At 39.2% G+C, this 17176-nt stretch overlaps 1 protein-coding gene across 1 annotated transcript in view; it reads right to left on the bottom strand.

Annotated features, from left to right (window-relative positions):
* Nucleotides 1–265: 265 nt before the first annotated feature.
* The window catches only part of nt5e (5'-nucleotidase, ecto (CD73)), a 64185-nt gene continuing 47274 nt past the window's right edge, over nt 266–17176 (bottom strand). The window contains exon 10 of the mRNA XM_061893791.1: nt 266–1696. Coding sequence (XP_061749775.1) covers nt 1533–1696 — 164 coding nt within the window. The 3' untranslated portion in view covers nt 266–1532. The remainder of the gene's footprint in view (nt 1697–17176) is intronic.

Here is a 17176-nt window from a genome sequence, read left to right as displayed (position 1 = left end):
TTTGAAGGTCTGTCTGACACACCAAATAAAACAAAGCGTGCATTAACAAATCGATAAAAATCAGTAGCGAGCTGAATGTAGATAAATAGAGCGGAGTAAAAGTAGCGTTTCTTCTCTATAAATATACTCAAGCAAAAGTATGTTGCATTAAAACTACTCTTAGAAGTACAATTTATCCCAAAAGTTACTCAAGTAGATGTAACGGAGAAAATGTAGCACGTTACTACCCACTTCTGGTTAAGAAACACAATAAGCAGTGAACATATTGATATAGTACTCTAGCCTTTAATAGTTCATTAAATACTATTGAGTAGCATGAAGTGCAACTATGTGCAGGTACAACAATTACTTCTGCAAATGATATTAAACAATCTCACAAAACATATATTTCCCACATTGATATAAAATTGTGGGCATAATAATCGCCTTTTTTACAAAAAAAACCCTCACTAATCATTGGGAGACTTTCTGTTACAAAAAATAAGAATAAATCAATCAATGTTTATTTATATAACCCTTAATCACAAGCGTCTTAAATACAATATGACTTAAACTAATCTATTGCATACCATCTAATATACAGTGGGGCAAAAAAGTATTTAGTCAGCCACCGATTGTGCAAGTTCTCCCACTTAAAATGATGACAGAGGTCTGTAATTTTCATCATAGGTACACTTCAACTGTGAGGGACAGAACGTGATTTTTTTTCCCCAGGAATTCACATTGTAGGAATTTTAAAGAATTTATTTGTAAATTATGGTGGAAAATAAGTATTTGGTCAACCATTCAAAGCTCTCACTGATGGAAGGAGGTTTTAGCTCAAAATCTCACGATACATGGCCCCATTCATTCTTTCCTTAACACGGATCAATCGTCCTGTCCCCTTAGCAGAAAAACTGCCCCCAAAGCATGATGTTTCCACCCCCATGCTTCACAGTAGGTATGGTGTTCTTGGGATGCAACTCAGTATTCTTCTTACTCCAAACACGACGAGTTGAGTTTATACCAAAATGGATACATGGATGATACAGCAGAGGATTGGGAGAATGTCATGTGCTCAGATGAAACCAAAATACAACTTGAAGTGTACCTATGATGAAACTTACAGACCTCTGTCATCATTTTAAGTGGGAGAACTTGCACAATCAGTGGCTGACTAAATACTTTTTTGCCCCACTGTATGCAATGATTGAAATAAAACACTATATTTTAAAAAATGTTGATAAAATGTTCTTTTAACTTCGAACTTCGTCCATTTTCTTGCAAACAGTAGGTGACGAACGATTGGTCCTAATCAGCATGATTTACAGCCACCAACGCCTCTAAATGTGCGTGAGATGACTGCATGGTACAGTGCAGGCTTAAATAGCAACTATGTGTCAAATAATACATGCCTGGTGGAAATAACTATATCCCACTTCAAAGTCAAGAAATGTAAGGAACATATTTATAATAAATCAGCCCCGACGTTCCCGTGGCTGGCTATTGAATTTGCCCCTAGGATAAAAACCTACCTGAGTCTCCTAAATGCCTCATAACCAGAATGGCAGACTCAGACATAAACTCAGCAGCAGAGGGCAGAGGCTTTGGGCCGCAAGCGCCGCAGAGTTCCTGAACTTGATGCGACCTTCCACCGCTGGGTAGACTCGTTTCATTTCTTTGATGTAATTGGACAAAACCGAAATGTCCATATCCCCTGCAAGACAAAACAAAAATATTAAATTAAAACAAGCAAGTTATTTGAAATAGCTTAAAAACTTTACACAATGTAGCTTAAAGGCCTACTGAAACCCACTACTACCGACCAGGCGGTCTGATAGTTTGTATATCAATGATGAAATATTAACATTGCAACACATGCCAATACGGCCTTTTTAGTTTACTAAATTGCAATTTTAAATTTCGCGCCGAAGTATCCTGTTTAAACGTCTCGGTATGATGACACGTGCGCGTGACGTCATGCATTGTAGAAGACATTTTGTTCCAGCACCGTTCCCAGCTATAAGTCGTCAGTTTTCATCGCATAATTCCATAGTATTCTGGACATCTGTGTTGCTAAATCTTTGGCAATTTGTTCAGTGAATAATGGAGACATCAAAGAAGAAAGCTGTGGGTGGTAAGCAGTGTACAGTTGTGATCAAAATGTGAGGAGCTCCACAACCCGTGATGTCACGCGCACATCGTCTGCCACTTCCGGTAAAGGCAAGGCTTTTTTATCAGCACCAAAAGTTGCGAACTTTATCGTGGATGTTCTCTACTAAATCCTTTCAGCAAAAATATGGCAATATCGCAAAATGATCAAATATGACACATAGAATGGACCTGCTATCCCCGTTTGAATAAGAAAATCTCATTTCAGTAGGCCTTTAAATAAACTAAACAAACTCAAGAGCACAGACCTCCGCCAAGCCCCATCGCCCAATAGTGAGAAATCCTTTGAAAAAAAAAAAAAAAAACTGAATCCAGACAGCGATCCAGATCAGCTCCAATCATTAATCACTTGTTCTTTATTCAATTTTATGACATTTTCTGAAAATGTCATCAAAATCCACCGTTTTTGAGCTAGCTATAGAAGAGTAAAAAAAAACAGTTAACCCTCGTGTCTCTGTGGGTGGAGGCGGGATCACTAGCATAAACGCAGAGAGAAGTTGAGGCTTGTAACCTAAACATAGGGTAAGGTATATACAGTCGAGGTCAAAAGTTTACATACACTTGCAAAGATGGCTGTCTTGAGTTTCCAATACTTTCTACAACTCTTATTTTTTTGTGATAGAGTGATTGGAGCACATACAAAAAACATTCATGAAGTTTGGCTCTTTTATGAATTTATTTTAGGTCTTCTGAAAATGGGATCAAATCTGCTGGGTCAAAAGTATACGTACAGCAATGTTAATATTTGGTTACATGTGCCTTGGCAAGTTTCATTGCAATAAGGCGATTCTGGTAGCCATCAACAAGCTTCTGGCAAGCTTCTGGTTGCATTTTTGACCACTCCTTTTGACAAGATTGGTGCAGTTCAGCTAAATTTGTTGGTTTTCTGACCTGGACTTGTTTATTCAACATTGTCTACACGTTTAGAAGAATATAATAGAATAGAATATAATTGATGGTCATTATATTTGCATATAACGAGATTAAAGACTCCAACTTAAGGTGCGGTTGTGGGAACAAATATGGGGTAAAATAAATAACACAAGAGGAAATAAAGGAACAACTAACAATTGAAATAAACAGACTACTATCCAATAAAAATAACAAGCAATCCTGTACAATATACAAAACACTATAGAAATACAAAACACTGTACAATATACAGAACAAGACAAGAGTACCGAAGTAATAAATAACAATCAGTGTCGGACGTATTGCACTCGAAGAGTAGTATTGCACAGTAGGGTATTAGGGCAGGATATTGTAAAGGGGTGAATTATATTCCTTCAAAACCGCTCTAAAACAACACCTCCAGGCAACTTCAACACTTTACTAATACCCTCCTCCATTCACGTCCCATCTCCCCGGATTATAAACAACTCAAATGTACTTCTAATGTATATACTTGTTCTTATGCTATGTGAACTCACTATGTTCTCTGCTGGCTGTACATATCCTACTAAATAAGACCTACACTGTTTCAATGTCCACATTTCTCTGTTGATGCAATTGTTGATGACTGAAGTTCTGATATCAACCAAAGCTCCTCATCCCACCCCCCGGATTGTAAATAATGTAAATAATTCAATGTATATACTATGATGATTAACCTGTGTGATGACTGTATTATGTTGATAGTATACATTTGTACCATGAATTGATTAACGTGGACCCCGACTTAAACAAGTTGAAAAACTTATTCGGGTGTTACCATTTAGTGGTCAATTGTACGGAATATGTACTGAACTGTGCAATCTACTAATAAAAGTATCAATCAATCAATCAATTAAATTATTATTATAAGTTAGTGTTCAACATTTAAGTCAGGACTTTGTGAAAGCAATTCTAAAACCTTAATTCTAGCCTGGTTTAGCCAATCCTTTGCCACTTTTGACGTGTGTTTAGGGTCATTGTCCTGTTGGAACACCCAACTACATCCAAGACCCAACCTCCAAGCTGATTTTAGGTTGTCCTGAAGAATTTGGAGGTAATCCTCCTTTTTCATTGCCCCCATTTACTGCCTGTAAAGCACCAGTCCCATTGGCAGCAAAACAGGCCCAGAACATAATACTACCACCACCATGCGTGACAGTAGGGATGGCGTTCCTGGGATTAAAAGGCCTCACCTTTTCTCCTCCAACCATATCGCTGGGTATTGTGGCCAAACAGCTACATTTTTGTTTCATCTGACCACAGAACTTTCCTTCAGAAGGTCTTATCTTTGTCCATGTGATGTCAGATTAAATATAGTGTGTGTGTATATATATATATATATATATATATATATATATATATATATATATATTTTTTTTTTTTATATATATAAATAGTATGTAGTAGTAATATGATATGGATCAACCCCAAAATCTAATTACTTGTTCCTTATCCCATTCTGACATTTCCTGAAATTTTCATTAAACCCACCCATAACTTTTTGAGCTAAATCTACCACGAAATGAAATTAACAGACCGAATCCTCTTGTCAGGCATCCCCTGTCTTTGTCTCCGTCGGTGGAGGCGGGGCCGCGAGCATTTGCAGATAGTGAATTTGAGGCTTGTAACATCAACACACTGTAAGGTAACATAGTAGAAATGATCCGGATCGCCCCCAGAATCGAAACACTTGTTCGTGAAAAAAATCCTAAATGTTTAATGTAAATAACTTTTGGAAATATGTTTGCTAACTAACAAAAAGACAGACAAATGACTAAATAACCAACTAGAATTTCCAAAGTTTTGTTCGGGCAGCACGGTGGAACAGGGGTTAGTGCGTGCTTGCTTGCTCTTTATTATTAGGGTTATTTATACATCAATATAAGATATTTGGGAAAACCTGTTCCAAATAAACAAAGGTTTTTATCGGATTTGTCATTTTGTTGGTCTTAAATTAATAGTTTCCTTCAAAAAAAGGCCTCAAAATAGAAGTGACGCTGAGAAGAGAACTGTTCATAAAGTAAAACACTACTTTTTACTGTGCCTGTCCCACATTTGTTAACAGTTTTCACATACGATACGGCATACTTGCCAACCCTCCCGGATTTTCCAGGAGACTCCCGAAATTCAGCGCCTTTCCCGAAAACTTCCCAGGACAAATTTTCTCCCGAAAATCTCTCGAAATTCAGGCGGAGCTGGAGGCCACGCCCCCTCCAGCTCCATGCAGACCTGAGTGACGTGTCGACAGCCTGTTTTCACGTCCACTTTCCCACAATATAAACAGCGAGCCTGCCCAATGATTTTATAACTGTAGAATGATCGAGGGCGAGTTCTTGGTTTCTTATGTGGGTTTATTGTTAGGCAGTTTCACTAACGTCCTCCTAGCGCGATAACAACACACAACAACAGCAGTGACGTTTTTGTCTACCGTATAGCGGTTCGTCTGCCGTAAACAGCAATGTTGTGACACTCTTAAACGGGACAATACTGCCATCTACTGTACATGCATATGTGACAATAACATCTACGGCTTTTAGAGAGACGAAGCAGAAGAACGAGGAAGATACAGCCATGGCGACGACGAGTAAGATGAAGAATTACGCTTGTAAGTTCCAAGCCGCAGCTGCGATTGGACCTGGATAGCCTACGGGAAGAAGCAGTGGACTATCAACTGCTTGGCAGTGAAGATCTTCCTCAGGAAGCAAAGATTGACCGGTTTTGGGCCAAGCTAGGGAGAGATGGAAGATTCCAGACTCTAGTGCATTTGATGAAAGCACTTTTGTGTGCGCCACACAGCAACGCATCATCAGAGAGGGTGTTCAGCATGGTTAGAAAAATAGTGACAGAGAATAGAACAAGGATGGACAATTCAACCCTTAACTCAACAATGAGTTAAGGGTTGAAGTGGTCATAGGAAGGAAGGGCTAGGCTAGGAACCTTTAGAAGGGCTTTGACGAGGCTTGGGGGGAAGAAGAGTAGGCAGCTAGTTCAAGGCGAGGTGAGGGCAGCGGCACACACACATAACAATGAGTGTTATGTGTGTGTATTTGTGTAAATAAATCCATCCAACCATCCATTTTCTACCATTTATTACCTTTGGGGTCGCAGGTGCCTATCTCAGCTACAATTGGACGGAAGGCGGTGTACACCCTGGACAAGTTGCCACCTCATCACAGGGCTATGTGTAAATAAATGAACACTGAAATTCAAGTATTTCTCTTATTTATATATATATGAAATACTTGACTTGGTGAATTCTAGCTGTAAATATACTCCTTCCCTCTTAACCACGTCCCCGACCACCTTTCTGGTTTCTCTCCGGCCCTGATGAAGCTAATGGTTAGCTTGGAGGGATTTGACCTCCGGCAGCTGTTGATGTTAACCTGGATGCCCTCCGCGATTGTTTTGAGCACCTGGTCATGCTGCCAGCGATACCGGCCTTCCCCCAAAGCTTTTGGAAAGCAGCTCAGGAGTTCCCTTTCTCTTGCACAGGGCACATTCTGGTGTATCGGCCAAACCCCAGGTGTGCAGGTTGGATGGTCTGGAGAGGACGTCGTAGACTGCCTGAACTAGGAACTTGATGCGGTGTGGCTCTGCCTGCCAGAGATCCGCCCAAGTGATCCTTCCTCTCCACAGTTTGTTCCCATTTTGTCCAGACCCCCTGACGTGACATTCCTACTGCTTCGGTGTACCTTTCCCCCTCCGCCGCTGCCCTCACCTCGCCTTGAACTAGCTGCCTACTCTTCTTCCCCCCAAGCCTCGTCAAAGCCCTTCTAAAGGTTCCTAGCCTAGCCCTTCCTTCCTATGTCCACTTGCATTATGGTCACCAAAAAACCCCCCCATAAATTAGCCGCACTGTCTTATAAGTCGCAGAGTTCCAAGTGTAGGAAAAAAGGATCTGCTCATAGTACGGAATTTGCGGTAGTTGCACAAAGCTAAGCACTATACTGTTTATTTTGCACTGTACCCATTGCCTTGTTTGTTCGTAAAAACTAGGGCTGTGAATCTTTGGGTGTACCACGATTCGATTCAATATCGATTCTTGGGGTCACGATTCGATAATATATCGACTTTTTTCGATTCGATTCGATTTAAAAACGATATTTTTCCGATTCAAAACGATTCTGTATTCATTCAATACATAGGATTTCAGCAGGATCTACCCCAGTCTGCTGACATGCTAGCAGAGTAGTATTTTTTTTTTTTAAAAAGGTTTTATAATTGTAAAGGACAATGTTTTATCAACTGATTGCAATAATGTAAATTTGTTTTAACTATTAAACGAACCAAAAATATATGACTTTTTTATGTTTGTGAAAACATTGGACACAGTGTGTTGTCAAGCTTATGAGATGCGATGCAAGTGTAAGTCACTGTGACACTTTTTTTTTTTTTTATAAATGTCTAATGATAATGTCAGGGGGATTTTTAATCACAGCTATGCTGCAATTATAACTAATATTGATATTGTTGTTGATATTATTCATTTTTGTTTCACTACTTTTGGTTTGTTCTGTGTCGTGTTTGTGTCTTCTCTCAATTGCTCTGTTTATTGCAGTTCTGAGTGTTGCTGGGTCAGGTTTGGTTTTGGAATTGGATTGCATTGTTATGGTATTGCTGTGTAGTGGTTTGTTGGGTTGATAAAAAAAAAAAAAAATAAATAAAAAATACAATTAAAAAAAAAAATCGATTTTAAAAAAATGAGAATCGATTCTGAATCGCACAACATAAACGATTTCATTCGTATTCGAATCGATTTTTTCTCACACCCCGAGTAAAAACCCAAACTAATAAACTTTTTTTTTTTAAACTAGTAAATTCTAGTAGGACAATCACAGACTTTTCTATTTTATTTTTCAATTTAAAATTTATAGAGTTAAATCCACATTTGTGTCTTCAGCCCCAACCGCTTTAGCATCCAGCCAATCAGCTCCTTGGACTCTCTTGCATTCCCAGACCTGTGTCTTGTCCAGAGGGCTTGTCTCAAGTTGTTTCTCTCGACTATTTTCCTTTGAGTTCAGCTTGCTTGTCTTTGAAGTTTCCCCATTGTCAGAGCCCTATTTATACAGAGATTATTCACGTGTCAAACAGCTCTGGAAGTGTACTGCCTGTGCTTTCCATACAGACTCCATCAATTCAACATGATCTAGATTGACGTCTCACATATTTGTCCTATTCTATTGTTATTTGCTATTTGCACATGTGCTTAAAAGTGAAAAAAGCTGCACAATTGCAGAGATTCCGACTGAACTCCGTCACTGCGTGCCTTCATCCAAGATGTGCACTCTGGGTGGCAGAAACCCTTAAATGGAGCCGTTCCCAGTCCAATCGAGCCTTCTACCTTTTTTAACGACAAATTACGTTATTTTGTTCCTTGGAATATTAAACATTGTATTGTACTTGAAGGTTGTGTGTACATCCCACATAATACAATGCATGTAGTGCTTTTAGCTGGTGAGGCCACCATTGAACTGTGTGACTCTTTTACAGAAAATACAGAGGGGCAAAAAAGTATTTAGTCAGCCACCGATTGTACAAGTTCTCCCGCTTAAAATGATGACAGAGGTCTGTAATTTTCATCATAGGTACACTTCAACTGTGGGAGACAGAATGTCGAAAAAAAATCCAGGAATTCACATTGTAGGAATTTTAAAGAATTTATTTGTAAATTATGGTGGAAAATAAGTATTTGGTCAACCATTCAAAGCTCTCACCGATGGAAGGAGGCTTTGGCTCAAAATCTCGCGATACATGGCCCCATTCATTCTTTCCTTAACACGGATCAATCGTCCTGTCCCCTTAGCAGAAAAAAAGCCCCCAAAGCATGATGTTTCCATCCCCCTGCTTCACAGTAGGTATGGTGTTCTTGGGATGCAACTCAGTATTCTTCTTCCTCCAAACACGACGAGTTGAGTTTATACCAAAAAGTTCTATTTTGGTTTCATCTGACCACATGACATTCTCCCAATCCTCTGCTGTATCATCCATGTATCCATTTTGGTATAAACTCAACTCCTCGTGTTTGGAGGAAGAAGAATACTGAGTTGCATCCCAAGAACACCATACCTACTGTGAAGCATGGGGTCGGAAACATCATGCTTTGGGGCTGTTTTTCTGCTAAGGGGACAGGACGATTGATCCGTGTCAAGGAAAGAATGAATGGGGCCATGTATCGTGAGATTTTGAGCCAAAACCTCCTTCCATCAGTGAGAGCTTTGAATGGTTGACCAAATACTTATTTTCCACCATAATTTACAAATAAATTATTTAAAATTCCTATAATGTGAATTCCTGGGATTTTTTTCACATTCTGTCCCTCACAATTGAAGTGTACCTATGATGAAAATTACAGACCTCTGTCATCATTTTAAGTGGGAGAACTTGCACAATCGGTGGCTGACTAAATACTTTTTTGCCCCACTGTACATAAAAATGTAGTGTCTTATCTATTGATTCAGTTTATTTTTGACATTCACGGTCTGTTGGCACGCTCCTCCTTTCAAGCACACAAAAGCACTAAAACAGCTGTTCAAGCCCACCCTGACACGTCATGAGTAGACATAATTCCTAATATTAAGAGGAATATTTTCCACCTTAGAGGAATGAAATAGGCTTAGACAAACTTTAATGATGCACAGAGGATTTTTTTTGCTGTGTATCAGGATGGAGTCATTCTGTGTGTACTCATTTCCGCTCGAGGAGCGAAACATAATCATTCTCACCTTGTGTTTGTATCTTTACGCATACTTCCCAGTTTCGATGAAGCACACACAGAGTTTAACTTTTGGTTTCGTTGGGCTAAAGCCTGAGCAACTCTGCTTGGGATAGGTAGCAGAATGGACAAAATCACATAAGGGACCATCAGGGGAAAACGCACCGGACTTTGTAGAGCTTGGGCTTTTCTCCAGTGCGGGTATTGCCAATGATTGTACTTACTCAGTTTATAAAACAAATTGTTAAACTTCAATTATTGTCTCCTTGCTTTATTTGGACATAACAAAATAAAGAATTAACCTGGGAAAGGGAAAGCCTGAACACTAAAGCCCCTAAGTCGGCTGAGGTTATCCTGGGTAAATCCCACCTAACCTTATCCTTGTCCACACACACACACACACAACTGTCGTTTAAGACCCCCCCCCCACCCCCCTCCCCCCCTTCGTCAACCGGTGCAACGCGACTTAATACACGTGCGCGGCAAATGCACACGTCATAGTCACCTCCAGTGTTGCTTTGTGTGCAAGTTCTTAAATTTAACCTATCTGAACAATATCCAGTGTTGTGGTATTTCAGTTAACTGGAATCCAGTGTCCTGTGGGGCCCTATTGTAGTCAATCATTTGGTGATTTAACCCCCAATTCCAACCCTTGATGCTGAGTGCCAAGCAGGGACGTAATGGGTCCCATTTTTTTTTAGTCTTTGGTATAACTCGGCCAAAGTCTGAAATCATGACCTCCCAGTCAAAGGGCGGACACTCTAACCTCAAGGCCACTGAGCTTGTAAAGAAAATAATGTCATGGCTGTCTTGAATTTCTAATAATTTATACAACTCTTTTTTTTGTGTGATAGAGTGATTGGAGCACATACTTGTTGGTCACAAAAAACATTCATGAAGTTTGCTTCTTTTATGAATTTATTACGGGTCTACTGAAAATGTGATCAAATCTGCTGGGTCAAAAGTATTCATACAGCAATGTTAATATTTGGTTACATGTCCCTTGGCAAGTTTTCCTGCAATAAGGCGCTTTTGGTAGCCATCCACAAGCTTCTGGTTGAATGTTTGACCACCTCCCTTGACAAAATGAATGCAGTTCAGCTAAATTAGTTGATTTTCTGTCATGGACTTGTTTCTTCAGCATTGTCTACACCAACGCGGTGCCCGTGGGCACCAGGTCGCCTGTAAGGACCAGATGAGACGCCCGCTGGCCTGTTCTAAAAATAGCTCAAATAGCAGCACTTACCAGTGAGATGCGTCTATTTTTTTTATTTTTTTTTATTTACTAGCAAGCTGGTCTCGATTTGCGCGACATTTTTAATTCTAAGAGAGACAAAAGTCAAATAGAATTTGAAAATCCAAGAAAATATTTCAAAAGACTTGGTCTTCACTTGTTTAAATCAATTATTATTATTTTTTTTTACTTTGCTTCTTATAACCTTCAGAAAAACAATTTTAGAGAAAAAAAAAATACAACCTTAAAAATGATTCTGAATGTGAGTGTGAATGTTGTCTGTCTATCTGTGTTAGCCCTGCGATGAGGTGGGGACTTGTCCAGGATGTACCCCGCCCTCCGCCCGATTGTAGCTGAGATAGGCGCCAGCACCCCCCGCGACCCCAAAAGGGAATAAGCGGTAGAGAATGGATGGATGGATGGAAAAATGATTTTAGGATTTTTAAACACATATACATTTTTACATTTTAAATTCCTTCCTCTTCTTTCCTGACAATTTAAATCAATGTTCAAGTACATTTTTTTTTATTGTAAAGAATAATAAATACATTTTAATTTGATTCTTCATTTTAGCTTCTGTTTTTTCGATGAAGAATATTTGTGAAATATTTCTTCAAACTTATGATTAAAATTAAAAGAAAATATTCTGGCAAATCTAGAAAAACTGTAGAATCAAATTTAAATCTTATTTCAAAGTCTTTTGAATTTCTTTTAAAATTTTTGTTCTGGAAAATCTAGAAGAAATAATGATTTGTCTTTGTTACAAATATAGCTTGGTCCAATTTGTTATATATTCTATCAAAGTGCAGATTGGATTTTAACCTATTTAAAACATGTCATCAAAATTCTATAAAACAAAAAACCTTCCATAAAAGGGAAAAACATGTACGACAGAATGACAGACAGAAATACCATTTTTTAAATATATATAGATTTATTTATTAAAGGTAAATTGAGCAGATTGGCTATTTCTGGCAATATATTTAAGTGTGTATCAAACTGGGAGCCCTTTGCATTAATCAGTACCCAAGAAGTAGCTCTTGGTTTCAAAAATGTTGGGGACCCCTGGTCTACACGTTTAAGTCAGGACTATAGGGAGGCCATTCTAAAAACTTAATTCTAGTCTGATTTAGCCATTCCTTTACCACTTTTGACATGTGTTTGGGGTCATTATCCTGCTGGAACACCCAACTGCGCCCAAAACCAACCTCCGGACTGATGATTTTAGGTTGTCCTGAAGAATTTGGAGGTAATCCTCCTTTTTCATTGCCCCCATTTACTCTCTGTAAAGCACCAGTTTCATTGGCAGCAAAACAGGCCCAGAGCATAACACTACCACCACCATGCTTGACGGTAGGCATTGGTGTTCCTGGGATTAAAGGCCTCACCTTTTCACCTCCAAAAATATTGCTGGGTATTGTGGGCAAACAGCTATTTTTTAGTTTCATCTGACCACAGAACTTTTCTCCAGAAGGTCTTATCTTTGTCCATGTGATGTCAAATGTAACAAATATTGAAGGCTTGAATTAAGGTTTTAGAATGGCCTTCCCAAAGTCCTGACTTAAATGTGTGGACAATGCTGAAGAAACAAGTCCATGCCGGAAAACTAACACATTTAGCTGAACTACAAAAATTTTGTCAAGAGGAATGATCAAAAATTAAACGACAAACTTGCCAGAAGCTTGTGAATGGCTACCAAAAGCGCCTTATTGCAGTGAAACTTGCCAAGGGACCAAATATTAACATTGCTGTATGTATACTTTTGACTCAGCAAATTTGGTCACATTTTCAGTAGACCCATAATAAATTCAAAGAAGAAACAAACTTCATGAATGTTTTTTGTCACCAACAAATATGTGCGCCAATCACTCTAAAACAAAAAAAATAAGAGTTGTAGAAATTATTCGAAACTCAAGGCAGCCATGACATTATGTTCTTTACAAGTGTATGTAAACTTTTGACCGTGACTGTACATCTAGAACAGCCTGGCGTAATACACAGCCTTTTCAAATTTAAAGTGTGATTTTTTTAATAGATTTCTAAACTCCACGTTGCACGATTTTCACGCAGCTCAAAAAAATGTGGCACGGCAAAGTCCGCCTCATTAGAAACGCGCCCGCCTTCGGCACTTTTGCCTTTCTTACTATGAGCCGGCTGGATGAGAGAGTACAAAAGGAACTGCATAACTTGAAGCTTGTAAAAACACACGCAAACAGGGAGAATAGGGCCCAAAGCTTTTAAAATATAGCACTTATTCACACAAAGCCAGCATTGCCAGTCCTCTGGGAAATGAATCCCAAAAAGGGCTGATAACAAAAAAAGTGAGAACGGTCTCATCCTACAATGCATCTTTCTATTATTTCCTCTCATGGTGTGATCAGGCTTTTGGTCAATGCCAATAACTCTGCCCACGTCTTTGGGGCCGAGCGTTTTCCCTGTTTTTATCTGCGGGTGGCAATTCAAAAGTGAAAACCCATTTCTGGTCTGGACTCCGGCCATCAACCATCTCCACCTACTGCATAGTAATTTAGGGTCTTTCGGGACAGCCGTTTTTGGACTGTGAGAGGAAGCCACATAAGCGCCAAGCTGCCCTGAATGCATCACGTTGCAAACATGCGATGCCCTCAATGCATCAAGTTTTAAACATTCCTTAACTCTTTTGCAAGGAACGTGCCATGTGAACCTGGGAGAATCCAGGAGAGGGGTAAAAAAGGTTATGACATGTCAACTTGTGAGGCATCTAACCACATGAAAATTTCACATCACTGTTTTTGTAACCATGATCACTTTGCATCGGATGAAAAGAGCACAGCTCCCTCCCCCCATTCTCACCACATTCAACAGAGGCATTATAGAGAGCCTACTGACCAACAGCATCTCTGTCTGGACTGGAGCTTGCAATGTGTCAGACTGGAAGTCTCTCCAGAGAGTGGTGAGGACGGCGGAAAAGATCAATCAATCAATCAATCAATCAATCAATGTTTATTTATATAGCCCTAAATCACAAGTGCCTCAAAGGGCTGCACAAACCACAACAACATCCTCGGTAGGGCCCACATAAGGGCAAGGAAAAACTCACCCCAGCGGGACGTCGACCATGATGACTAAGAGAAACCTTGGAGAGGACCACAAATGTGGGCAACCACCCCCCCAATGGATGTCGAGCGGATCTAACATGATATTGTGAAAGTCAAATCCATAGTGGATCTAATGTAACCGTGGGAATCAAGTCCAAAGTGGATCCAATATAGTAGCGAGAGTCCCATCCAAAGTGGAGCCAGCAGGAAACCATCAGGACTCCACTTCCTCCTATCCAGGAGATCGCAAAAAGCCGCTGCCTGACCAGGGCTCAGAAAATCTGCAAAGACTCCTCCCAACCCCACCAAGGACTGTTTTTCACTGCTGGACTCTAGGAAGAGGTTCCGCAGCCTCCGTAGCAGAACCTCCAGGTTCTGTAACAGCTTTTTCCCTCAGGCCGTAAGACTCTTGAACGCATCATAATTAAATTATCCCCTCAACTCCCCCCGAAATGGATTAACTCGCTGGAATAAAAAAGACAATATAATATACATCCATAAACATGGATGCATGTAAAAAAGTGCAATGTATTTATCTGTACAGTAATCTATTTATTTATATCTGCACCTTATTTTTTTTATCCTGCACTACCAAGAGCTAATGCAACAAAATTGTGTTCTTATTTGTACTGTAAAGTTCGAATTTGAATGACAATAAAAAGGAGGTCAAAGTCTAAGTCTAACTTTACTGTTATTGTCGAATGGCTCAAAAAGTACATAAACAAACTTCTTTTAGGAAAGTTGTATAAGAAAGTAGTAGACAGACTTAGAAAGGCCACTAATTTGCATGTTTGTGTTTCTTATGCTTCCCTGAGTGTGTTTTGGCAGGCGTTGTGGCGGCCGACTCTCTTCAGCTGTCCTTAAATGCACCGTTGTTGTTTACAGTGTTAACTTTCCATGATGCTGCCACAGATGAACATGTTTTTCCCCCACTCCTTATTTGACTCATCTTTATTACCCAATGTTAATGTCATAGCATACTTTACGCAGCTTGACCACAGATCGTGAATAACCCCACTAAAAAAGTTGTGTCAAAGTCATTTTAGCTTAGGGGCCGCGTGGAGGAAAATCTGTGCACACAGTATTAAAAACCTGGCATTAAAACCCAAAAATAAAGTCAACTTCAGATTGTTTTCTTTGTCCTACTTTGGCCAGAAATAGAACACATTCTGAAAATATTACAATAAAAATATAGAAAAAAAATACAGGCAGCGGTAAAGATTCGATCCATGAAGGAAAGAAGAAAGTGAATAAAACTGCATAAATGTACATACAGCGGGGCAAAAAAGTATTTAGTCAGCCACCAATTGTGCAGGTTCTTCCACTTAAAATGATGACAGAGGTTGGTAATTTTCATCATAGGTACACTTCAATTGTGAGAGACGGAATGTGAAAAAAAAATCCAGGAATTCACATTGTAAGAATTTTAAAGAATTTATTTGTAAATTATGGTGGAAAATAAGTATTTGGTCAACCATTCAAAACTCTCACTGATGGAAGGAGAATTTGGCTCAAAATCTCACGATACATAACACCATTAATTCTTTCCTTAACACGGATCAATGGTCCTGTCCCCTTAGCAGAAAAACAGCCTCAAAGCATGTTTCCACCCCCATTCTTCACAGTAGGTCTGGTGTTCTTGGGATGCAACTCAGTATTCTTCTTCCTCCAAACACGACGAGTTGAGTTTATACCAAAAAGTTCTATTTTGGTTTCATCTGACCACATGACATTCTCCCAATCCTCTGCTGTATCATCCATGTATCCATTTTGGTATAAACTCAACTCGTCGTGTTTGGAGGAAGAAGAATACTGAGTTGCATCCCAAGAACACCATACCTACTGTGAAGCATGGGGTTGGAAACATCATGCTTTGGGGCTGTTTTTTCTGCTAAGGGGACAGGACCATTGATCTTTGTTAAGGAAAGAATAAATGGGGCCATGTATCATGAGATTTTGAGCCAAAACCTCCTTCCATCAGTGAGAGCTTTGAATGGTTGACCAAATACTTATTTTCCACCATAATTTACAAATAAATTCTTTAAAATTCCTACCATGTGTATTCCTGGACTTTTTTTTTCACATTCTGTCTCTCACAGTTGAAGTGTACCTATGATGAAAATTACAGACCTCTGTCATCATTTTAAGTGGGAGAACTTGCACAATCGGTGGCTGACTAAATACTTTTTTTTCCCCCCACTGTATGCATAGAAATATGTTTTCTTTAGTATCATTTTTTTAATGAATTAAGTAACATTTATGACAACCTTTTTTTTTTAAACAATATACAAAATGGATGGCAGAAATATAGAATGTGAGATATAACAGGATAATGCATGCATTTATCATTTGTCTTCAAATCGGTTACAAAAAAGTGGCACCCAATTTTTATGACTAGATGGCATGGTGTTCCTGGGATTGAAGGCCTCAACTTTCCTCCTCCAAAAATATTGCAGGGTATTGTGGCCAAACAGCTCAATTTTTGTTTCATCTGACCTTACATGGACAAAGATAAGACTTTCTGGAGGAAAATTCTGTGGTCAGATGTAACAAAAATGTAGCTGTTTGGCCACAATACCCAGCAATATGTTTGGGGGAGAAAAGGTGAAGGCCTTATTACAGTGAAACTTGCCAAGGGACATGTAACCAAATATTAACATTGTTGTATGTATACTTTTGACCCAGCAGATTTGCTCACATTTTCAGTAGACCCATAATAAATTCATAAAAGAACCAAACGTCATGAATGTTTTTTGTGACCAACAAGTATGTGCTTCAATCACTCTATAACAAAAAAATAAGAGTTGTAGGAATGATTGGAAACTCAAGACAGCCATGACGTTATGTTCTTTACAAGTGTATGTAAACTTCTGACCACGACTGTAAGTTCAGTTATCAATCATGGTTTTTCAATCATTTTAATTCAAAACGATAGCACTAACCGCTGGGAGTTTTAGGGCGGTTGTCATTAATAATATTTATCTTTAGATCCCTACACCTTGCATAATAGAAACTCCAACTATTCCACAGAGTATGCTTGCTCACATTTGTGCATATGCGTGCAGATGT

This window comes from Nerophis ophidion, linkage group LG03 (genome assembly GCF_033978795.1).
Source record: "Nerophis ophidion isolate RoL-2023_Sa linkage group LG03, RoL_Noph_v1.0, whole genome shotgun sequence".
Classification (NCBI taxonomy): Eukaryota; Metazoa; Chordata; class Actinopteri; order Syngnathiformes; family Syngnathidae; genus Nerophis; species Nerophis ophidion.
The sequence above is the reverse complement of the archived record's forward strand: the minus strand, read 5'-3'. Positions and strand labels throughout refer to the sequence as shown.